Consider the following 26,465-nt stretch of genomic DNA (forward strand, 5'->3'; position numbering starts at 1 on the left):
CACTCCTCTGCCCTCAGATACAGACTGAGGGGTTTGTGACCTGAGCGAGCCGTGACCTCCAGAGGCCACACAGACATTTACATCCTATATCAAGTATACCATGTGGATTTATGTTTTTCTCATTACCTACTGCTTATAATATCAACATATACTGACAGACTGTGAGGTGGATATGTATTTATGTAACATCTGTCTGCAATAAATGTATGTATTTAAATAGGTCAAACATATATGTCAATATATGGATTTGTTCCATTAATAATTTTTCATATATGTTTATATTTTAAATGTACATATGTTTAATTTATATATAACTTCAATGCATGTACATGTATTACATCAGTGTATGGGTGCAGACAGTGCTGTAAGTGGTGATGAGGTGAATGTACAGCGTTCTCTTTTGTACATGAAATGCGTCGCCGTCGAGTTAAAAATGAAATCCAAGACATTTCCATAAATGAGGCCCTCGGGGACCTGGAGCCTGATTGGATTCCTAATGTTTTACAGGGGTCTAATTAATTGCCGCTCACTCCACCCACTGAGTTTAACAGCCTGTTTCGACTGTTCAGAGACTTCCAGAGGAGGAAGGATGTCTGCTCGGACATCGAGTCTGTTCTATCCTCCAGGATTTTCCCTGCTGTCGATAAGCGTATCCCGTCTCTCGATACTGTCAGAGCCTCAAAGCTTTCAAGCCAAGCAATAAAGACGAATGCAATGTTTTAATGCTTGGTTTGATTTGAATTATTTATGTTATTATTAGTGGCTCGACTGAGAGTAAGGAGGTACCCATACAGTAATATATGACATGTACGTTCCTGTATCCTGAGTGATGTTACCATATATGTCGCCTATAAGGGGATGTATTATTATCACATATATACATCCTCTGGATATATTAAGTTTATAACATATATGAAATGCTGATAGTTAAATATGCATATGTAACATATATTAAAAACATCTATATGATGAATTATAATATGGAATAACATTTTGAGACCATATATGTTAACAATATATATTTAATTTAATTATGCAAGTTAATTCAAACAGCTTATATATAAAGATTCTATATGTTTCTATGTGTTTTTTAAAGTGTGTGAAACACCATGATTGCCCTCAGACTGGGATCCACCATCTGGAGGATTCATGGTATTGGGTTTTTTCAGCCTCACCTTCAGAAAAGCAAAAGTCCTTTTGCCTTCAGGCGAGTTCAGATTTGACTTTGGGTGAAACTAGTGTTTGAGGCGTCCTCCGACCTTCACCGTGCCATATTTGCAATGTTCTGATATTGTTGGCAATAAATATAATCCAGGGTTTTCGCAGAATTGCGAATATAATTTGTCTGGTGAAAGATTTTTAACAAACAAACATTGTTGTTTTTTTCTGGAGAGGACAACAGTGTGTTTTGAAGTCAGCTTCCTAATGCCTCAGATCTGTGTTGAATCTGTGTTGTAGCATTACTGGAGCGGCTGTAATGATTATGTGTGTCCATAACTTCACTGAGCTGCAGCCCACACAGCCCCACTTGTATTTAATTCATCACAACGACTCTCTCTCTCTCTCTTTTCTTTTCTTTTCTTGCCCATGTTCTGTAGCTACAGTCCCTCTATCTCTGTCTATTCCATTTACTCTCCATATCTGCACACCTTTAATGAAAGAGCACCAGTCATCTTGTGTTTTAATCAGATACATTATGCTTTCGCACTGATTCAGTGGTTACAGCTGCGGGCCTTTAGAGGAGATATTAAAACCAATCTGATGGATGCTACAGCACGTGTGCTCTTCACACTTACGGTCTAATGTATTCATGCACCTTATCACCACTTAACCATTTCATCCCGCGTGGTGGCGAGTACAGGGCTCCGACATATTAAAAGTTTTTTTTTTCTTTCAGCTACAAGCTTTTTCTTTTTTTTTTATCAGCTGATGTTGTCTTTTATATTTCAAATGTTCCATTTAAATAGAGCAGCGCTGCTAATAGCTGAACACAGACAGTAGTTAGTGAAGACTTCTTGTAACGAGGGGCTAAATTACTCTATTGATCTGTGTGCTCAGATAATGATGATGTTCCTTGTGTTTTCTCATTACAAGCATGTTACTGATGCTTTCTATTACCCCACCGCTACCACCCCCCCCCCACCACCACCACCACCACCTCCACAAGCTCCTTTATGACTTGTTTACATTGGCCGAGCTATTACCTCTAATGTGGTGGCGCGTTGAGATCTGTATCTGTTAGCGTGGGGGGGGGGTCTTCATCACTCCTGGAAACTTCAAATTAAAAGCACACTTAGTCTGCTCGAACAAAATGAGGCGAATTAGAGTAAATAAATACATAAATGAGTAAATACTGCTGTGAAATAAATCCTGAAATAAATAAATTAGGTAATACATGTTGAAATATATAAATAAATTAAAAGAAATATATAAGTGAGTAAATACATTAATTCATTAATTTAATTAATCAATTAATTTACAAATGAATAAATAACTTCATAAATAGCTTTTTTAGGGGACTTTTATTTTGTAATTCTACATTTATTTACCATCTCTTACACTCAAATGAGGGGGTGGATTATCTCAAAGATTCAGACCAAAACAGCAGCACCAGAAATAATAAATGTGGAATTATAAAAAAAAAAATCCCCTTAAATAAATAAAAATGTTTTACATTCATTCATTTAATTATTCATTTAAATAAATATTTAATTATTTATTGACTCACATATATTTATATCATTTATATATTTTCTACATTTATTACCAAATTTATTTATTTCATGATTCATTTTATAGATGTATTTATTTATTGATGTATGAGTTTATGTCATTCCTTAGTGACAAAGAGTGGGACAATACCTCAACAGAAATTATACACATGCACGCACAGGTTAGCATCTACTGCTGATGGCTGTGATCTCTTCTCACCACTGTGCATCTCTTTATTAGAGCTGTGCTGTAACAATATGTGTGTGTGTGTGTGTGTGTGTGTGTGTAATGTTGTGTCAGCTGTCAGGCTCAGCACTGATGTTGTTTGCTTGATTTCAGTCTCTATCTAAATCAAGCCGTGTCGGCAGCTTCCTCTGTCTTTTTGATGTGTTTTTTGATACACTTGTTGTGATGGGTTGAAGTAGCTGCCAGTTACATGAGTGTGTGTTCCTGATGTTTGTGTGTCTGAAAATCCTGAGAAGCGAGGACGTCTTCACCTAAAACAAGATCATTTATAAGGTTTAGGGTTTCATGCTGTGGTGGATGAGGGTCAAACGTAAGACTTTGACTCAGGAGACGCAGTACATACAGTACATTAACTGTCTCCTGTTCATCACAACTGATGCAGCATCAGTGCATGTGACATCTGTGCTTTTCCTACTGATGGCTGCTGTGAAAAGGGACTGTAATGACAGAGGTGGAAGTTAAGTGGAAGCACCTGTGTGGCAGGGCCGACAGGTGACTGTGTGGTCAGGTGGTCGGCAAACAAATGAGATCTTAAAGATCATAGAGAGATGTGGAGCTTTCAAGTAATTAGGGACTATTTTCTGTAGCAGATTAATCCACATTTGCTGCTGTAGTGTGTATTTTTGGCAGCAGGACAGTGTGTGTGTGTGTGTGTGTGTGTGTGTGTGTGTGTGTGTGTGTGTGTGTGTGTGTGTGTGGGAGGGATTCAGTCAAAATAAACTCAGTGTGTGTGTTCATGGTAATGAAGGAGTATGTCACCCAGTGCAACAGTGTGGCTCACTGATGTATTTTTAATAGTTTTTGGACAACAGTGGAGCTCTGTGGCACGGCTTGAAAGAGCCAAAAGCCTCCGTTTCAGGCCGCATAAATATTTATGTGCGGCGTGGCATTATGAGCTGAACTGCAGAATTTGTTTACCGTTGACGGCGACACTGTCAACAAAAGATTGAAGTGCAGCAAAGCGTTTCCTGATGTAATTTAGAAGCCATTTGTTATAAAGAGCTAAAAGCTGAGACAGTACAATCAGTGGAACAGTAGAACGCCGGGACACGAGACGAGTCGAACAGCTGAAAAGTGTGTTTTTTGTTGATTGTCCTACAAGCAGCAACTCACAGGCCTGTGTTTGTCTGACAGGCCGGGGTTTATTTTTATGAATAGAGCACAAAAGCCAGTGATTTTTTTTTTTCTGAAACGTATTCGGCGCCGACAAAGAAAATATGAACTCCCCAACCCGCTCGTAATAATTACTTCAGTGTGGAGACTCCGAGGAATAACGAGGAAGCAGATTGGAATATAGCGTCTTTGCTTTGTTTGCAAACCTTTCCACTGCATAGACTTTGTCTGGTGATTGTCGCGGCAGACACATGACAAATGAAGCTAGCAGGTTTTATTGTGCGGGCTCCCGGCAGCTGGCTAAACACAGCTAAGTGTGATCTCTTTCAACCCCTCCTCAGAAGATCAGCCATTTTTTATGTCTTTTGTTCACTTTTCTGAAACTTTTTTTGTTGCTCTGGCCGAGTTTTGTTTTTCTTTTCAAAATCCCCACTTTTCAAGTTGATCATTTGCATATCTGAGATTGCATCATGTGCAGCCTCTTAGTCTTTTTTTCCCTCCCTCCCTCAGTAGCTGCAGCACCATGATGTTCTCCTCTGTTATTGCTGTTGTGACTACTGCATTTCACTAGCCGGGGATTATTGATCCCACGAGATGAAAGAATAACCAATTAGAAAAGGAGCTTCCTTTTACTGTACATGCTCTCCTCGCGGCCTCGCCGGGTCTCGCTTTTCACTGTAAGACAAACACGATTACGCTCCTCGCCTCTGTCATTCCAACCACACTTCACTACCCGCGCCTCCCAGCCAGCCTCCAGCCATTTACCCTGACATGAGCAATCAGCCTGAACAACAGATATTGGCCGGGGAAAAAAAAAACAAAAAAAAAAACAAATCTGTCATTCTGTGCACAGAGTGAACACTGATTGCTATATGCAACAGTCACATGAAACAACAGTGTGAAGATTTAAGGCTGGAGAGACTTAATATTACAGCTGTTTCTCTATTTGTGGCCAGATGTTTTTGTGTACTTTTGGTCTGAGGATGTTTTCGTGGTTCAGAATTAACTAAAGCACATCATAATAATACGGCATACATATATTTTAGGAGATAAATGTTTCCAGCTTTGTGGTTGGTGAAGGTCCACTACGCCGCTAAACGCAGGCAGAGCTCTGCAGCCAGGGTGTAAAACCGTGTGGGAAGCAGTGGAGACTGGGGACGGTTGCAACAAGTTACTGAAACTGTCGCCAAGCTAAGCAGCCAAATCAAAACTCACCACACAACAGTTTTTGTAAACATTTTTTGTTGAAAATAGACAAAATATGCAGCTAATTCTGTCCCACAGCACAACAGATGCAACAATAACTGCTCATTTTAACATATAAGAGAAAAAAAAATACAATAATATTATGGTAAAACCATCCAGATTTTCAGACTACTATGCTTATTAAGACAAAAGAAAACGACATTTTATGTATTTTTAATATGTCACAGTCGTCCCTGATCGATGTTGCATATGTACAAGTTTGGTTGGTCTGGTCCAAACAGTCTCAGAAACAGTCTTTTACAGAAACGTGTGCCGCGGTGTCCCGCCCACAGCTTCATCTGATTGGTTATACGTCACGATTAACAGCCTATCACGCTGGAGGCCGCTGTGTACGCAGACGGTCACAAACTAAAGCGGCTCCGGTGAACGAGCGGAGCTGTGTGTCGAAGGTAAGAGAGCTGACATCACTGGAGCTGTAATAAACATCACAATCCTCTACAGTGACGTTACAGCAACACTGCACTCTGATGAACACGTTCATCTATTGATCAGAGAGAGAGAGAGAGGCAGAGAGAGAAGCTAGCGCTAACTGCTAAGCTAAAGTAACTAGCTGATCTGAGCAGCATGTAAACAACCGGTGAGTTAGTGAAAGTCGCTAAAAGCAGCAGAGAGCTCTGGGTGCTGGAGCAGAACCAGTGTAAGTTTAAATGTACAGCAGGTAGTTAGACACTGTAATGAAGAAAACAACAACATTAACTGTGTTCAGACAGAGCAGCAATAAACTCTACCGGTAACAGAAACTCCAGAGACTGGCGATGAGACGCTACAGTGACGTCAGCACGTCAGAACGTCAACGGTCACAAAAGACATTTTACTGCAGTAGAAGTAAAATCAGTGTAAAAAATGTTCTCAGACTAAAGTACGAAGTGAGTCAGTTAAAATGTCTCTGAGTAAAAGTGTTACGTTTTAAAAGGGGGGGGGGGTAAAACGTGTTATATGAGGACAGTTTCAACTTTAACAACAAAATAATGGTGGGAGGCCGTGTCACACATCAGAAACAAACAAAAAAATCATTAATAACAAAATATAGATAAATAAGAAAAACAATACAGCATCATTCACACCTGATCCATTATAATCCGTGCAACCCCATATCAAATTACTGATGCATTAATACATTGTATGGTTTCTTAGCTGTGATCCACCAGACCCTTCAACACGATGGCTGCTAGTCTAGTATCAATATAATCTAGCAACAGGGACCAAATCTTATTAAATACCTTAATCCTGCATATCACTTTTGTGAAACTGGCCCTGGAGGTCCAGTCTCTGTAATAAATGTATGAATTTAAAGGCTTATCAGACACCAAAACTCTGCACAGAGGTTTCTAATTTAGTTTATAGATGCATTTATCCGTGGTTGCATTGACTGCAAGTTAATAGTGTTCTTGTTACAAACTCATCTAGCAGGAATGTGTATTTGATTGGTCACCGCAGCATTTTTCCAGCTGATGCAGCCCACTATATTAATACCTGTGGTTTTGAAATGACATATGGGTATAATGCATCTGAGGTGTCGCTGCATTATGCATATTTTCAGCCTATCAGCTCGCTGTCTTTCATCAGCAGGCGGATGGAAGTGGCCTCTCATCACGTCTTCCTCCTGAATAAGAGCCAGAGGTCTCGAGGGAGATGAGATTTTTCTGGCCTTTTCAGGCGTCTCTCCTCAACCCTGTCGCCTCGCTGGGAAAACCTAAAAGACTCACCTTTTTCCCTCCACTAAATCCAACACACCTGTCTCCTACAGCTCCCTCTTCTTATCTCCTCTTTGCATCGCTCCCTCTTCCTCTCCTTTCAAACCATTGATTTTTCTTTTTTTCAGAGCTTCTATAAAATATTTACAATGTGTGGGCAGACTTCTTCTTTCTCTGGGAACTTAGAGGAGGGGGGTGTGATCATTTTGAAAGCGAGTGGTAAAACGAGTGAGGGAGCGGAGAGAGGAGAGGAGGGAAAGCAAGGGCAGTGGAAAGAGGAGAGAGAGAGAGAGAGGCAGATAAGAGCGATGGAAGTCCACCCGAAGCCGTGGCGTTAATATCAATGCCTCACTTTGAAACAACTCCTGATTATAAATAAATAAACACAGCGCAGATAAAGATCGTTATTCAAGGCTTTTGTAATAACATGTTTCCCCTAAAACCTGGCAATGTAAGGATTGTGAGCATATTCTCCTGATTTCAACCTCTGAATTCAAACTTTTTTCATCTCCCCGTCCTTTCTTTTCACTTGAGGCTGCACGCTCTCCTTTTGTCTGCTCAAGTGTTGTTGCAGTTTACAACATGGCCCCTCCCTCCCGCTCGGATTGCCGCCTAATTAAATAAAGCCCTCAGGACTGTTCTGCTGTTGATGATACAGGCTTCAACAAAAACTTGGATTCCTAAGCCGTCAGAAAATGCAAGACGACAGCGTCTCCTTATTACTGAAACCAAAGCTGAGAAAGACTTCAACATTTTCCTCACTTGTTTTTTTTTTATTTATTAAAGCTCTTACTAAACAAATGATTCACTGCTCTGTCAAGTCAGCCAGAAGACTCAATCTGAGGTGAACCTTCCTTCACGATGCACCAATAGCCTTCAGTCATTATTGTTCCACAGCTACAGGTTTAAAAAGATTTCACAGCAAAGATTTCCTTTAAAGTGGTTTTCTCTGATGTAGTTTTCTTACATAATTTTCTAATCTTGTCTTATCTTTTTTGTAGAGAAATACCCCTCCAGAAAGACATATTCTTTTAGAGACCTAAATATATTATTTTATTAATGAGTTTCTGTCTCTTCAAAATTATGTTATAATATCTGAAATCTATTTTAATCAACATAATAAGAGAACACTTTTAATGACCCAAAAAATTGCAGTCTTATACTGAACAAATTGGCAAAGCCTTTTATTTGTTTTAAAAATATCCAGTCACGGAGCACAATTATACTTTTTATGGTTATGTTCAAGACACATCCCAAGAACTTCCCCTGCGGTACCAGAACATTCAAGTGTTTTCACTGAACAGAATCCAGGCATCAATGATGAGCCGCAACTGAATTATGCTTCATTGTTTTTGGTTATAATTGTTTGTTTTTAAAGCTCCTCCAGTCTAAAGGTCTGTGTCCATGTGTAGTGTGATTATAGATCAGCTCTAGCTTCTATATTAATACTGTGAAAGTATCAAAGCCTCAGTCCACAGAGAAATGCACACAGCCTGTATTCAGAAACTGAGCCTTAAAACCAGCCGTCAGGACTTCCTGGAACTTTGTGATGTCACAACAAAGCAGCCAGCCAATCAGAAGGGAGGTTCTGAGCCTCTTATGTACGTCTGTTCCATTCTCATGGACACGTTACCTCAGTAACGCCTTGAGAGAACGTCTTGAAATTTGGTACAAACATTCACTTGCACTCAAGGATGAACTGATTAGGTTTTGGTGGTCAAAGGTCAAGGTCAGTGTGACCTCACAAAACATAAATCAAGACTTCACATAGCGATTATGACAAAATTTCACACAAATAGTTAATATTTTCTCTGACTGGATAAAGAGAGATGTTACCTGGAACTAGTCTGAGTGGCGGAGGGATACAACCACGAAGAGGTGACTCTAGTTTGAATATTTGGGAATATGATTTCATTTATGTGCTAAGTTTTCTTCATCCGCTCTTCCCCAGGTGGGAGGGACGATGTACAACACGGGCCGCCATGTCTCTCTACGATTGGACAAGGAGCATCTGGTGAACATCTCTGGAGGGCCAATGACGTACAGCCATCGCCTGGAGGAGATCCGGCTACACTTTGGCAGCGAGGACGGCCAGGGCTCTGAGCACCTGCTGAACGGACAGGCCTTCTCTGGAGAGGTGAGTGTGTGTGTGTGTGTGTGTGTGTGTGTGTGTGTGTGTGTGTGTGTGTGTGGACTTTTATGGAAAATTACAACACAAATGGCCGAGATAACTGTTGTGCGTACAGGTCAGTGAAGGGGTCGGACGCGCTGGTGTTCGACTCAGTTCAGCAGCAGGACGGAGTCGGACCATAATGAGTCTGTCACACCACATTTTTCAAACACATCAAGGTGAAAATGGAACTACTTTTGGTGCTGGTGTTAATTGCACACATCGCCATGGTTACAGACAGACCAAAACACTTTTGCTGACTGCACGCTGAGGCGACAAAGAATTATAGTTACATTACCAAGTTACCCCTACGGGCAGCAGGTGTACCCGACCCTGGTTGTCATGGTTACAATGATAAACAGGCAGACTGTGCCTGTACCAATAGCAGTGTACCTACCTTCGCCTCCATGGTTACTATAATAACAGTCATGGCTGGGTTAGGTTCAGGAAAAGATGGTGATTTGGGTTAAAATAAGTACTTCCTCAACATCGGACGATATTTGTTGTCATGGTTACAATAATAAACACACGGATTGTACTGACTGTACTCTAGTCGTTGATTATTAGTGAGATATCATCATTCGAACATTTATTAAAATGAAACTATGAGAAGTTTAGAGGGGAAGCTCACTGGTGCATTTAGATTTGTAAAACGTCAGAAGCCAAAAAGTTTAATCTTGAAAGTGTTGGATTGTAAAATCATATTTTATTATCCACTGTGTGAAGCTTCATCTTTAAAGTAACCGGTAACTAAAGCTGTCACATAATTGTACTGGGGTAGAAAGTATAAAGCACATTAAATGAGATGACAGTAGAGTGTTTAACTCTCTCTCTCTCTCTCTCTCTCTCTCTCTCTCTCTCTCTCTCTCTCTCTCTCTCTCTCTCTCTCTCTCTCTCTCTCTCTCTCTCTCTCTCTCTCTCTCTCTCTCTCTCTCCCCCACACACACACACACACACACAGACACACACACACACACCCCGTCGCATGGTGCCATTTTGAAAATTTTGACGAGTGAAACAATTAGCTTCCCGGGCTTTGATTGTTCAACAAAATCATGAGTCATTCACGCCGCTGCATTCCACAGCTGCCATTATATGAATAACCAATTTTTTGTGGCAACAAAATAATTGCAGTCTTGACAGGCAAATTTATTATAATTAATGATAATCATTTATCCTCCCTCAGAGTCTGAGAGCTGATATTCAAATCATAACAAAACAAGTGTTTACTGCTTCCTTCAGGGGTGGAGAGAGCTGTAACCCAAGCCTGAGAGGACACACACACACACACACACACACACACACACACATTACTATACATCACGGCTCCCTCTAGAGATTCATGTTTTATTTCACCCGTCTTTAGTCACTGATTTGCCCTTTGTGGGTTAACACTGTGTTGGAGGAGTTTAGTGGAGAGAAAGTCGGAGGAGATTTGCCACTGATATTTGAAATGTGATGTCACACTGGTGCAACATTGCTCTCCACTTCCCTGAGGCAGGCAGCAGAGGGGGAATAGGTTGTGTTGGCAGTAAGTAATTTGCTTTTTTTTGGGGGGGGGGGTGTTGGTGGACATGCCTTTAAAATAGTAACCGTGTGTATGTCACTAAAATCTAAAATTCCCAGGAAACATAGAGAAGACATGTTTTCAGTGTCTGCGGTGGCATCTTTACCCCTGTGGGGCACTTGGAAGGATTTATTTTGCCCTGGGTTTTGTCTACAGGCAGGCTCTCCTGCCCGTCTAATTGGCGTACGCAGGTGGACAGAAAGGTGGGTGACAGGTGGGTGATAGGTGGGTGACAGGTGGGTGAGCGTATGCTTACCACAATTTGTCATGCACCGAAGTCTTGGCTCCAGACACGCCCCTCCTCTTTGACCATTTTAGCTGGGAGTTAGGGGCGGAGTCAGACACTGCCAGGGTGGCAGACTCTCAAAGGCCGTATTAGATATATTTCATATTTTATAATCGTTTGTATTTCATATTTCAAAGTAAAAATCAAATCAGTTTCAGTGGAGTTTAATGTATTATCAATTTTCAAATGTTGAAATGAAAGTTGGATTTTTTTATCTTTATATCATGGGTACATAAATACAAAATGAAAAAGGAATTAAATTATTGATTAAAGTATTGGCACCAACAAGCTTCCAGAGATTCTGACAACAGATTTTGGTGAACAAAACTATGTTTACTAATTTATTTTGTAGTTTATCTCAGATCTGTAAGAGTTCAGTATCCGGCGACCAGAAACACACAAAATCCAACATGCTCTTCTACTTCCTGCCACCAGGTGTCGCTAAGTTTCTCCCTCATCGGCCCTCGATGTGGCTGCAGAGAGGAGAACCCAAAGCAGCTTGAGCATGGTGTCACTGTGTTTCACATCATGCAGGGACTCTAATCAGAATCCGTTACACAGGGTTTCAGACATGTAGTCAAATATGGTGAACACAGTCACAGAAATATTAAACACAATGTATGCTAGAGTGAAGAAGAAGACAACTTCTTTGTGATTTTAAATGTGATTTATCACACAGCAGCTGTCAGAAACGTTGTCAGATGATGTCGCAGTCAAACAGTAACCTGAACCTGTAGATTCTCTCAGCAACTAGCTTAAATACTTTTGATTAAAAATAGTATGCTGAGAGAAAATCTCTTCTCCACCCTGATATCTGACAACAGAAACTGCATCTTCGGTGCGGCTGCATTAAAAGAAAGTGTTGCTGACCAGAGCGGCTGAACACAGATTTAATGGGCTGACACTCAATAGTCCTGAGAACTGAGCCGACTCTGAACCTTCTCCAGACTTAAAAAAAATATATTTATTTTTTCATGTCTGTGTCACATTCAGATTCGGCCTAGACAGAGGGAGGTGTGTTTTTTTTGATGAAGCTAAAACGTGCCATACTAGTTACATGATTTATATCGTTCAACCCTAGTGCAAATAACACCAACACCTTTACCTACATCAGACTGGTCGGCTATGACTCAAGTCCATGACTTCCTTTCCAAATTTCTTTGCAGCTTTTTCAGCAGTCATTGTTTTATTCCTGAAATGAATTATGCTGCTAACGCTGCTGTATCACAGATCGATACGATTGATACGAACAGCTTCACCGAACTATCTTTAATCATTCGTTCCTATTAATTAAATGTAGAAATCACAGCACGTTTGGTCGTCTGTGTTCACATCACAACATCCACACAACAAGGCGTTTTTTTTCCATTTGTTAGCTGCTGCTGTGAGTCCTCGCTGCGACTGCCACAGCTGTTCCAAGACTTTTAGCCTCCACGAGTGCGGCGCTGCCTATGTGGCCTAAATTTGTATGCAACATCAATTATGTTGTCATCACGGCATAATTGGCAAAAACAATTTTGCGCTATATAAAATGGTTGTTGTTTCAAGCGGCCATCAAACTCTCCCTTCCCTCATGTTGCGAGCAGTGCTGTATACGTTTCACAGACTGGTGATGCAGAAGCGTAAATGATCACAGGGTGATGTATACTCACAACCTCGATGCACATCAGCCACAGTGCTGTCGTGCAGTGCGCTGTGTAAGCTGAGCGCCACCTACAGATTTTATACAGTAGCACAGATCACGCTGCGATGGGCAGACCCTCGTCCCCAGGATCTGAGGGTTGCCCGAAAAAACTCTCTCTTTCTCACTATTGTGGTCTTGTCTTCACCTTTTTTGTAATCACGTAATACTGGTAAGAAATGATCACATTATCACATCCATTTATCGCAATAATAATACAGTATACGGTGACTAAATCCACACACTTGGTGGCCGACGTGGTTCGATGTGTTTCCAGTCACAGTCTATAATTAAGGATTGTGAGTGTGTGGTCTTCTGGCAGCTCTGCTCAGATAGACAGATAGTTGTGTCTGTGGTGGAGCTGCCAAACCGCAGGGAAAACAAGGCCAGTGAAGGTTTTTAACATCCCATTCCCTTTTGCCGTGTTCTCCTCGCTCATACAAGTGTTTCTGAGTGAAACGGCAACTAAGAAAAACATCCTCCTCATCCTCCGCCACCTCCCCCACTTAGCCCACCCCACAGCCTTTCATTGAGCCAAAGCTGTGACTTCAAGGTCCAATATGATGTTTCATAATCGAAAATGCAGAAAATTCTCCCTCTCTCCCCCATCTGCAGATGTGTGGTGGCTGTTGCGTGTCCTTGAAAAGTGAACAAAGAGAAATATTCAAACTTTTTAAAGCAAAATATCCCTCTGAAATGGCAGCCTGCGGGAGGACAGGTGGGTGGTGGTCATGGAGGAGGGGGAGGGGTCCAATGGGTATGGTGGTGTATCTGTGTGTGTGTGTGTGTGTGTGTGTGTGTGTGTGTGTGTGTGTGTGTGTGTAAGTTCATTGATGATGTTATTGACTCCCTTATTAAATCTACACATGCATTTGTATTCATAGTATTTATTACCACCACTTGACATTTGTGCTGATGAACATACATGAACATATATATATATATATATATATATATATATATATATATATATATATATATATATATATAAAATTGTAGCTCACACAACGCTGTCCTTATGCCGACATGATACGTCTATTAGTATTACAACTTCAATTATCACCTATGGTAAGAAGAAACACAAGATGATCGGATGGTTTTAATTCGTTTATCTAAACCACTTTGTGTTTGCTGAAATTAAGAAGAAAATGTCCACTGCACTCACCTGTTCAATCAGGTCAAAGGTCAAGTTCGTCTGTGAAATGTAATAATTTATAGTTTTCCTTCATTCCCTATCCCAAATAAATGTTTAATGTGTTTCGAGCATGAAAATGTTTTTAATTACATTATTACAGAGGCCAGTTTGTGCCAATTTGTGCCATTGTAGTCTACAAAATAATAGAACCTCCTGTTGGTATAACACAATATAGTTCAACAGCACCGCGAACCGCAACCTCCAGTAAACATTATAACCTTCATGAAAGAGGATTTATTGAAGGGCTGTTGCATTAGTTTTAACCAGGTGGAATTATTAAACTGCCAGCTGAGGGTATTGTCAATAATATGAATGCAAAACAACTTATCAGATATTTATTCAGGTTGTGAATCACCATCATTTATTCACAAATCCAGAAACATGCATTCGTCATTATCATTAACGTAATATTACTCTTTTTGCCTTTTAAATCTCATTTCAAAGTCAAAACTTTATCAGTAATTCATAGAAAATAAAACCAAATCATCTGCATATATAGAAAATACTCATCATGACGCTGTCAGTCGTGCAGCGTCTGTATGCAAGTCTATTTTCCAGGCTGAATGTTGTACTACCTGCTGCCATTAAAAACATTACAGAACCTGGGGGTTAAATTATGCTGTGTGTGTGTGTGTGTGTGTGTGTGTGTGTGTGTGTGTGTGTGTGTGTGTGTGTGTGTGTGTGTGTGTGTGTGTGTGTGTGTGTGTGTGTGTGTGTGTGTGTCTGTTCAGCTCTGCTTTCCTGGAGCTGCCTCACAGTCTAATCTGAAAATGAAACACCTTGGTCTTTTAATAAGTGCTAAGATATTCCAAATATTATTCCACCAGCGGGTTGGCTCCAGTGTTCAACATTCAACCATCCTGTTATTGTCTGATTAAAAAGAGCCTTTTAGAAGTTATTCTTATTTACACTGTTCTAGAAGTTGAGCTTTAAAATTCTGATACCAGTGCGTTTATGCCAATATAACATTCCTTTAAATCTGACATAAAAAACACATAGTGCATCATGGGAAATCCAGTCAGACGTGGCAATACAAGACGCCCACGTTAAAGGACCAGTGTGCTGAATGATTTAGCGGTCGGCAGTATAGTAAAGCAGACCAGAAGTGTTTTGATCGATTTCCTTCCTTTCAGGCAGCCGCTGCTTTGTGTTCATTTCAGCCTGACCGGAAATGTCGGTGATTCATCAAAGGGAAGAATTCATCTCTTTTATGTTTTTTGAGTAAGGTACTATACTGAAAACACTTGCTGTTGGTATAGTCAAAGACACTCATCTGAGGGAACTTCCTCTATAACATTAACTTTAATACAACAACCGCATTTCCATGTTTGTTTTATTGTTTGCCTTTTAATTAAATGACAGTATAACTTATAGCTTATCGTTGCTTTTCACCAAATAACAATCAGATCTCACACTGCAAACAATGTTCATCTCAACAAGGCAATTAGTCTCATACTTCAGCCTTAATGTTACATTTCTCCACCAACAGTTTTTGTTGTTTCATTAACAGCAGCATCAAGTCTTTCATAAAGGAGCTATCTGTAAGTTTTACTACTGCTACATAGCTAAGGTTAGCATCAGCAGCTGTTTACTTACCAGTCTAGAAGAAACATTGTGAGTTCAGCATCAAACATCGTTCTTTTATTCACCAACAGCTGTCTCCAGAGGTTGAATCCTGCAACAACCCTCTTGTTTTGCTTCTATTTCTATCACTTTTTCTCTTGCACTGAAGTTAGCATGCTAACCAGCTAGCCCAGGCCCGGTCAGACTGTCTCGTCGCTTTCCGATACCGGGTCACTGTAGCGTCCAGTCTGCCCTGAAGAGGTAGCTGCTCAGAGGACGTATTATAACCTCTTTAAACATAACATGACTTAAGCTCTTGCCAAGACTGATAACTAAACAGCTGCTAATGCTAACGCTAGCTATCTATCTTCTGTCAGGGGATTTTATTATGGCTCCTGTTTCCAGAGTAACATAAAATAAACTGGCAATTACAAATCTCTGCATCAACTTTGCAAGGTGCACATTTTACTGAAATGGATAAATCTCACTGGTCATCTGGAGGGAAGGAAGTAATGTACTGATGGTATTTAATCAACATTCAGGGAATCATCAATCATCAAATTTGACTTCAATCGAGCCAACGTTTGTCCAGATATTTCTGTCCAACCAACTGACCGACTGCCTACCCAGGGAAGTGGTTGGCAATGATGTGTGCTTTGTATGTTTGTAGTCTGCAGCAGAATATTTGGTACAGGGTCTTTGTTTCTACAATCAATAGCCAAACAGCATCATATCCATCACATCGGTATTGGACTGGACTCTTACAAAGACACATTTCAGTGGTACAAGTTGTTGGAGTGGAAGACACAGTCTGAATCATTTCTATTACAGGTGACTGACAGAGATTGTAAAGAGCGTCAAGAAAAACACCTATTTTGTGAAAAAGACAGAGTGAATCCTTTTCACTTCTGCTGAAATTCACAGACTCAACATCTGAGACCTGTCGTCTTTTAAGGAGCCATGTTTGCTCAACAACAGAAGACCACGAGTGAGAAAAAAAAGCTCATTCCCATGGCCCATTATAATAATGTCATACCATAGTAGAGAACTTTCTATTCTTTCATTTTCACTGTCTCTTCACAAACAGTCAGTCAGACTCTGCAGTCTGGAAAAGGACTGACCTTTTATTCCTATTATCACCCGTTATTTACATCATCTTATGACACAATATGATGAAGAACAAAAAACCCGACATGGTGCATTCAAATAACATTTGTGTGAGCAGATTAAATTACACCGATAAACTCCAGAGGAGGTTTAGAGAGTTCGCTGAAGGAGACGCCGCTCATTGCTAAAGACAGGAACCAGCTATATTTAATACAAATCTTGTTAAGTGTTTGAGAAGGATTCTCCATAGGCAGCGGTTCCAAATATTTTAAACCCCCATCAATCTCACACACACACACACACACACACACACACACACACACACACACACACACACACACACACACCTTGTATGTCCTCTTTCAAACCCAGTCACACACACATGGAAAATCACATTGAGCTACTATCGCTGCGGCAGATGATCGGTCACAGAGCTTTTGATGAGCAGAGCTTCTTCTGGTTTATTTTCTCTTCCCCCTAATTATCATTAATCACTATTAAATGGCACATTTCGCCCACATCTGCACCATGGAGTCCCAGCGGTGGATCTTCAATTAAAATCACATCAGAACATCACTGCATGGCTTGTTCTGAAAAAAACAGATATTCATATGACTAAATAAGAAAGCTGACTAAATTACCACAGCATTAACACAGATGATGATGGTTTCTCGGGCTTTGGCAGTGGTCTGTCCTGCCAGTAAGACACCTGAGTGAAACCAGGCAGGTGGGCAGCTCCTTGTGCATAATCATACTGTGGTCGGTGTGAAAGCAGGCCTTGTCTGTTTGTTGGTTTTATGGATCTACACTCCAGTTAATCTGAAGGAGGAAGGACAGATGGCTGGAAGTTGAGATTGAGAGTGTCATTTCCAGCCCAGCGCTTTTAAACCCCCTCTCACCGTTAACGGCGAACACCTCTCTTCCACTATCGACTTGCTGTCTTCATATTTCCCTGCCCCACGGGCCGGGCCAGCCATTATGCCATAAAGAGGCTGTCATGACCCCCCCCCCCCCCCCCCCCAACAACCCGACACACAAACGAATACTCTCTCACACACACTCCTGAGAGCACGAGCCAGCCAAGCAGTAGTGACCCTTCACACCCACTTCAGTGTCGTCTCAAACCCCCCACCCCCCCAGTGTGGCTTCTCGTCCAGGTTAACTGACTGCAGCCTGAGAGCTTGTGGCAGTGACACACTGAAGAGACATTAGTGTGATAATATTGGTCCAGAGCTTTTCCACCAAGACCAGCATTAAACTGTGACGGTTTCCATCGGAGACCCTTCAGAAAATGAACTAATTTAAATGTTCACAACAGGATCACAGCTGTGAAAAGATACACAAGAACATTAAAACCATAGACTGTAGATAAAGGTGGACATCGCCTCGGACGTCGGATTGCTGCAAGCATACGCTCACCCACCTGTCACACAAAGAGGCCACGCCCTCAATCCTCCATAACTTCAGTCCTTAATAAAATGTAAACAGGTGAGTTATATATACAGTTTTTGTACCAGGCTGTAAACATGTTTATTTCTGCTGTAAAGTTTTAACATGGGAGTCTATGGGGACTGACTCACTGTTGGAGCCAGACTCTAGTGGCCATTAGAGGAACTGCAGTTCTTTGGATTTATATGTTGGCTTCATCTTTCGGCTTCAGAGGTTGATGCTTGGTTGCCACTTAAATTGTCTTAAACTGCAGCTTCTGGTTCTTCAGTGTTGATGCTTCATGTTTCAGCCCTGGAGGTTGACGCTGGGTTAAAGTCACTGAAAGATGAAGTCATTAACATCTCAATACAATGGCAACCGTCCAGGGATGATATCCCACCCCCTGGCAACCTTCATTGCCATGGTTACTATAATAGCTGTCATGGCTTGGTTAGGTTTAGGAAAAGATCATGATTTGGGTTAAAACGCTCTTTTCGACACTTTTCCCTTCGCTCCTGTCATCAGACCACTAGATGTCGCCTAGCAACAAAACGTAACTATGGGTCATAATAACCTGCTGGGCTCATTTTTTACAGGACAGGCTCCACAATCAATTTTCTCAACAAAGAAAGAGCTGAATAAAGATCTCAACTCACTCTTTGAGTTTCAGTTTCTAATTTCACTTACAAATATTGAAAGATGAACCGGAGCAGATTTGATGAGGGATTTGAATTTGATGAGCAGTTTCAGCTCTGGATTCCTATTCGATGAAGTGCTATTGAACCCCAACCCTAATTTGTTCTAACTCTGAAGAATCTCTCACGCCGTATTATGTGTTCTGTCTGCAGCTCTGTCATCATCACAATCTGCCCAGTGGTGTTAGAAACACAGTGACAGACTGTACCTGTTAGACGTGTTTCTGTATTCAGTCGTTAGCATGAGTCTGCTTGAACAGAGGGAAGCTGTGTCTAATTACACCCTCTGTTTTCTCCCTTCTTTCTCTCTGCATCCCCCTCTTTTTCTTCTCCATTTGGCAGACGTTCTCACTTTATTATGGCCCACGCTGGCCTTTTATTGCCCACCAGCAGCAAACTTTGTGCAATTTGTCATTGAGGGATGTGTGGATGAGTTCTTTTGGCTGCCTCTGCTGCTCTCACCTAAAAATCTAATCAGATCAGCGTAGGGCCCTAATCACTTCCTCTCTCGCCTTGATTGCATTTATAGACGTTCTGTCGCTCTGCGCTCCCCCAATCGAGCATTTCATAATTGCTCTCCTCTTGCATTTGTTTATTTATATCCTCCAGTACAGTTGGTGCCAGGCTTTTCTGCCAATGAGCGAGGATGAGAAGTTTATGGAGGTGGGGAGAGAAAGACTGAGAGCCTCTGGGAAGGATCTCAAAATCATTACCACGCCTTTGTGCTCGAAATAAGCCCTTTACCGCCTTTATATTCATAGCAGATCGTTGTCTACTTAAATACAGACATACTACAGCCTTAAGGCATTAAATTAGGCGCTTTATATAGCGTTATAGTGGTATGGCTGTAAGTTTTGCCAATTTAGGTCAAGAGAGGTTGATATTTCCGGGACTCAGCTGGAGCGCTGCGGTTATACTGAATGAACAGTATTGACAAGGAAATCTTTCCTTTCCCTATTTTTTTCAGGCTTATTGGTGAAATAGCCAGTAGGACACACTAGTCCATTACTGTCCAGACTCTCTTAATCTGACAACGCATGAAGGTACGCCTGCATTGAAAGTGGGAGTTTACACGGAGAATGGCCTTGCGATTTTGTGTCCGACAGTTTTTGCAGTTTTCCTACTGTGCAGAAGAGAAAGTGAATTTCTCTCTTAAACTCTCTTTTCAATATTTGAATGCCTTCGAGGAGAAACTGTCCAAAAGTGTCACAGTTTGCCCAGACGCTTTTTGTTTGAACACTTTTGGACTTTGGACTCTTTTGGACATTTTATGTTTGATTGTTTTGGATTTGATTTATTTCCTGTTTTATTTTAAAATCACTTCCCTTGTGCGTCTCATGTTAGCTACTTCCTGTCTTTGTGTTGTTTCCCTCCTTGTTAATTATCTTAATGTCTTCCACCTGTGTTGTATTACCCTGGTCTTCCTTGTGTACTTAAGTCTCTGTCTTCCCCTTCGTCTTCGTCTTCGTCTGTCGTCCTACAGTTTTCATCCTGTTTTACTTTCCTACTTCTGTTTTGCCTCCGTGTTCTTCCAGTGTTTTCTTGTGGACTTCTGTTTGCCTTCGTGTTTCCCCTGCTCCGGTGTTTCCTAACTGTGTCCTGTTGGTTTTTTATTCTTTGTTTTGTAAGTTTCTGGGGTTTTCTTGCGATTAAACATTATTTTCCACGACCCCCTTTTTCGGTTGTCTGCATTTTACGTCCAACTATCGTGAGAAAAAGTCTGCGCTGTTATCCCCATATCTTTGATTTGTCAAGTGGCATCACCAGGGAAGATACAAAGAGTCTGCTGATTTCTGTGGGTCAAAGACTTCAGGTCGTCGTTGACTGCTAAGGCGAAGGCTTGGTACTTTAATGTCGCATACATTAGGAAAAAACTGTGTAACTGTCCAGAAACGTAATATCTGGGCTGGCATACCTCAGCCTTCATAGGGTGGCCTTGGGGTTAAGGCACAATCTAAAAACCACAACGTCCCCAGACACTGTCACTCTCCATCTCAATGTCCCTTCTTTTCCTGTCATCTCTCAACTGTCAACTTGCTAATAAAGACACAAAATGGCCACAGAAACAAACCATAAAAACACATGTTCCCCACGGATCCATCTCTGAACTCCCCGTCTCTGCGCTCTTTGTCAGAACAGGTTTTAAAACCACTTTTACAGGTGGGACGTTGAGCCGTGCCTCCTGCCCACGTCCAAACATCATTAAAAAGCAGGAATATTGAACAGCTGGAGTGGATGAAGCATCTGTGTCAGTGAAACATTAACCTCATGCTGGGAGATGGTTTATCCTCTCTCACCTCAGCCTGTGAGAGCTGGCTGGCCTTGGATCAAATGATGACAGCATCCCTGCCTTTTTATCTCCCTTATTACTTACTATCCGCATCTACAGCGAGTATAAAATGTTCCCGAACACCAAGTCTTTCCATTAAACTGACTGTCTCTGAGAATCCATGGGAGAGATTTGATCCCATATCGATTTTCCCTTTTAAATCATCTGACATGTAGCGGCGAGGAAGGATTTAGCAGAATGAGGGATTCTTGACACAAGGCAACCAAGATATAGATTTTCTAGAAGGGTGTTCAACTCCACTATTTCTAATTTGTACTCAGCGCGGAGATCAGCCTTGTGTCTCACTCTCATAGTGGTTAAATTGTCAGATTGTGATTTCCTGTCAGTAAAATCTCTACATGTCCCTTTCTGTGTGTGTGTTCCAGGTTCAGCTGATCCACTACAATCATGAGCTGTATACAAATTACACAGAAGCTGCTAAAAGCCCCAATGGACTGGTCATAGTGTCCATATTCATGAAGGTAAGTCTACATACATGTGTTTCATAACTGCCTGTGTGCAAATATGTAAGTTTTATCTACTTGAATTGAATTTTATCTTGACATGCCCCAGCAGCTGCTATGACGACATTTTTTGTAACAGCTTATACACTGGAGAGAGCAGCAGAATACTAATCACTGCATCGGACAAGAGTTTTCTATGTTCCTCTACAGTTTAATCAGACTTTAAAAGCGTCAGCAGACAGCTATGGTATACAACACACAGATGGAACGTGTAGGGAGAAACAAAACAGGGCTTAACATCATGTTCAGCGCAGACAAGACTCAATTAAAGGTGAACCACGCGTTCATTCAAGTGTAGAAACACTGTGTTTTCCCTCTTAATTTCAGTCCCTCTCAAGCTGTAAACAACGTCTGCAGCAGCGTTTAGCTTTAAATTATTAACTCTTTGATGCAATGTTTGTCTGGACTTGCAACCTGCATCTGACACGGAATCATAAATCAGTCAAACGTGACACACACACACACTGAGAAGAAAATCTTGCCTCCAGAAGATCAAATTGAATTGCTTCAGTAAAATAATCCAAATGATTGTTGTCTGCAGGTGTAGCCTGTAGCTAAGTGGCTGACTCCATGGCAACATAACACCTTTACATGAGCCAGGGTATGATGGGAGGCCTGGTGGCAGAATCCCAAATCATACTCATTCCAGAGGAAAGTAAGAAAATGGAGAAAAAAAATAATGGGCCCTTTTTTCACAGCAGACATTTTGACTTGGCATGATGGGAAAAGCACAGGTGTTAGCAATAACGCTAACAACAGGAATGTCCACTGAGGCATCTAAATGGAATTCAGACATTCAGTTACTATTTATTATTATTTACACCTGTGTTTTTCCTACTGTGACATTAACAAACCTGTAGGAGAGACAAAGTACATTCATAGAAAGTCTGACTCCTGAAACATGGCCATGAATAGTTTTTATTTATGAATTTTATTTATTTATGAAAAAACTTTTTGCCTTTAAATTCTCCTCCGTTCACCTGGGCTTAGTTTTTCAGGTACTTGGCAGGTATGTTGATCCAGCACAGTTCTTCTGTGGATTCAGTCTCTCTTCATATAATCCCAGACTGACTCCATGATGCTGAGTTCAGGGATCCTTAGGGTCCAGACCATCTGTTGCAGGAGTCTGAAGATCTTTCTTTGTGACTGTATGTTCGGGCTCGTCATCCTGGGACTGATCAGATTGTTTTGTGCCATGGAGAAGATTCTGTGAGCAAGACTCTGTGGTATTGATTACACTAATAAAACTAATAAAACAGAAGACTGAGGCATGTCTTAAAGCTCCTCTAGTCTAAAGGTCTGTGTCCATGTGTAGTGTGATTATAGATCAGCTCTAGCTTCTATATTAATACTGTGAAAGTATCAAAGCCTCAGTCCACAGAGAAATGCACACAGCCTGTATTCAGAAACTGAGCCTTAAAACCAGCCGTCAGGACTTCTGGAACTTTGTGATGTCACAACAAAGCAGTCACCAAGCCCCGCCCACCTGGACCCACCATCCAAACCTTGCAGGATTTGGTTTCTCTGAGTGTTTTTACCTGAAATCTGATATATTTTCATTGATCACTCAGAAAACAGTCAGCCAATCAGAAGATAGACTCAGAGCCTCCTCTCTTCTGATTGGCTCACCGACCTGTTGTTACTAGAGCTGCAGAGAGAAGCCTGAGAGAGGAGATGTAAAACTTATGAATCAACACTTCAAATTAAATACAGAAGAAGAAGAAAATATGGAGCTTTAAAAACTTGTATTCAGCCAAAGAAAAAAACAGTTGTATTACTCACTTTTTGTGAATATTGGATTAAATATAAAAACTCGCACCAGTCACATGCACAAATGATGTAGCCTCACTTATATATGGCCGAACCAAGACATTAATAACCGTGCCATATGCCTGAAAATGAGGGGAGAGGAAACAGAGAGTGAGGTAGAATTAAATTATGCTAAATATGAATGGGATTTGGTGCATGATGCAATAGATTGTCAAAGTCATTGTATCATGGATGATTGATCTTTTAAGGCAGAGGATAGGGTCGGTATCTGTGTCAGTATTCAGCAGACACATATTGGTTTAAAGAAATCTTTCAGAAGTTCAATTCGCTCCCTCTCGTCCACTCTCCTGCTCCCTCTTTGTCTTTCATTGAAACTCTCTAAATGTTAAACTCAAGAACTCACGACTCACAAACAATTAGCAATCCAATTATCCTGCAGAGCCAAAACAATGTGCTCCTTGGCTTTGTGTCAGAGCCGAGCAGCAGTGCAAGGGGTGGTGTTATAGATCCCCTGTCTCTTTGTTGTGTATGAGAGGTTTCCATCTTGAACGAGAGGCTCAGAGATCAGAGAGGCAGCCAGCATCCTCAGCGCCGTGCGCACCAAGGCTGAAAAGTTCAGCTGCTAACTGCTAATTAGCTCCCCAATGTCGATGGGACCATCATTTAGTCTTGAGGAGACAGAGGAGACGCTGACCTAGGTCAACCCTCCTCGATTCCCCCATCCAACCAGCAGGAGAGTGTGTGGGAGGAGATGTGAGAGGAGCTGGGCTCTGGAAGTGGAAACGGCCTCGTCTGCAGCTCCACACGGACGTCAGCTGTACCTGCCAGAGACAAAACCTGTATTATAATGATATTAAACGACACGTCTTGCTGTTCTGAAATCTATTCATTGCATCTTAGAGGTGCTGCACATTTAATGACAACACAATAGAGTAGCAAAGTTTCAAAATAAGATTCCAAAAGCCACAGTTACAGAAATAAAAGCCCATTTCATTTGTTGACTGTTGTAGCACATCCACTCACGGATTTAACATTAAATTAATCTTCCAGTCATCAGCCTTTGTTATAAACCTTTGTTAGTAAAGCCTTTAAAGCTCCATGTTTCTTCTTCTTCTGTCTTTTATTTGTGAGCCAATCAGAAGAGATGAGACTCTATATGTCAACTTTTAAACTAGGCCCAATCAGAAAGCAGGGCTGCTACAGACTGGTTTCCAGTCCCGTCCATATGAGACCTACCTTTGTTCCATTTTCCCATGTTGGTCTTACCTGACGTCATTTAACAGCCACGAGTCTTTGACCTGTGATTTTGAAGTTTCTGATTAGTAATAGTGCTTGTAAAGCTGTCTGATACAGTTTTAAGATTTATAGAATTATATTAAAAAGGGTCCCATCATTTCACAGCACCATGTTGATCTTTTTGTTAAGCTTTCGATAGATACTGCAGCACGACCTTCAGTAAAAGTCCAGGAAAGACAATTTTGTTAATGCCTACATGTCAAAAAAAAAAGTTTTAATATCCAAAGAGATGAGCCACAAAAAAAAAAGTCACGCTCACACACGTCTGTTCACCTGCCACCCACTCACACACCCACCCACCTGCACTCCAACTGTTTCCTTCTTCTTCTCCTCCTTCTTCATCGCTAATGTCTCCCACTGTCTTGAGCGTGTTTCACGAGGTCAGCCTCTTCAGTAGTAGCGCCGAGCAGACAGGTGGTAATTAGCCACATCTCTCTCAGAGCAGCGGCTCCTTGTTTCTCACCTTTCACTGACTCACGCTTTCCAATACCTCCTCAAATTTCCGATCTCATCGCCGTGACTCAGAACGCCGGGCCGGGCCGGGCCGGGCCGGGAGGCGCCACTGAGGGTGACTGCAGCTACAGTGGGACCTCTGTGAAAACATTACTCTCACTAATGCTCCATTTGTTGCACTAAGTGTTGATTGATGTAACGGCGAGGAACATGTGGAGCTTCAAGATGTGTCTCGTGGTTATCGTGTGTCTGATCGACACTCGGCCATATGGTGCTGAGTCTGTACCTCGCTCCTCCCTCGTGTGAGGACATTCCTGAAGCAGAAGAGACGGGATGACTGAATCCCCTCAGGTGCTTTTCCAGGAAAGACGATGAAAATGAGAGAGACAGAAAGTAGGAAAACTAGTGAGCAGCTTGGAGTGTCTGGTAAAGGCAAAGTAATTTCAGTTGCAGTGAGGGGAGGGGAGGGGGGAGGACAAGCACATCTCTTTTTAATCACTTGGCCCAGAGACATCTCGACAGTTAGAGTTGTGAAGTCCACAGAGCACGAGTGAGGGACAGAGGGGAGAGAGAAGGGCACCGAGTGTGAGGTGCCTCCTTCACACTATTAGCGAGCACGTCTCGGCGTAGCGGGAAGCGATCCGCGCTCCTCGGACTTGGCCGAACAATGGAGTTAGTCAAGCGGAGTGGAGTCAGGAATTAAAAGGGGCTCGCCTGCTTTTTGTTGCAGAGGTGCAAGTTACGGGTCAAGTTTCAGTCGATTTTTCTCACCAGAATCTGACTCTGAAGGAAGATGACAACCTCTATCCATTCATCAGTGCTGCTTCCTTGTGACAGCTTTTATATTATACATCAGTTTCTTACCATTGATATTCCGCCCTTTAATACAGTATTGTATCTAAAAGGAGTGTTGACTCTACTTATATTATTTATGTGTTCATGAGTTTCCTGCCAATGAGGTACAATAACCTCAGAAAATATAGAAATGATTGGCCTCATTTATACCACACACACTCCCTGATATTGCTTTTGCAAGGGCGCCATAAAAACATTACAATATTTTTCTAACAGAATTCTTGTAGACTGAACAAAAATATAAACAATATGAATAAACACTTTTGTTTTTACCCCCATTCATCATGACTTCAAAGGCTTTCTCTAAGCACACAAAAGAAACACGAGATCCTGAGGCCCATTACCCATCTGCCACCACGGCCCCATGTTGCAGCATGATGTACACCAATCCTGGACGCTTGCGTATCCAATATCCAGCAACTTTCGACACACAGTCAACAACCTGATCAGCTCTGTACAGAGATGTGTCACGAGGCGAATGGTGCTCGCAGCAGATACTGACACTTTAGATGAGT

General features: G+C 41.5%; 1 protein-coding gene and 1 long non-coding RNA gene across 2 annotated transcripts in view; one reads left to right on the forward strand and one right to left on the reverse strand.

The window, feature by feature from the left end:
* The window catches only part of ca10a (carbonic anhydrase Xa), a 206,865-nt gene that overhangs the window by 170,769 nt on the left and 9,631 nt on the right, over window positions 1-26,465 (forward strand). The window contains exons 4-5 of the mRNA XM_056366372.1: window positions 8,983-9,168; window positions 21,439-21,534. Of these exons, the coding sequence (XP_056222347.1) occupies window positions 8,983-9,168; window positions 21,439-21,534 (282 nt within the window). The remainder of the gene's footprint in view (window positions 1-8,982; window positions 9,169-21,438; window positions 21,535-26,465) is intronic.
* LOC130162609 (uncharacterized) lies at window positions 21,984-25,331 on the reverse strand. Its single transcript, XR_008826288.1, has 3 exons — window positions 24,943-25,331; window positions 24,613-24,644; window positions 21,984-24,167 (listed from the first exon to the last, which is right to left on the reverse strand). It is a non-coding gene; the product is annotated as an uncharacterized LOC130162609 (long non-coding RNA).

This window comes from Seriola aureovittata, chromosome 21, assembly GCF_021018895.1.
Source record: "Seriola aureovittata isolate HTS-2021-v1 ecotype China chromosome 21, ASM2101889v1, whole genome shotgun sequence".
Lineage (NCBI taxonomy): Eukaryota > Metazoa > Chordata > Actinopteri > Carangiformes > Carangidae > Seriola > Seriola aureovittata.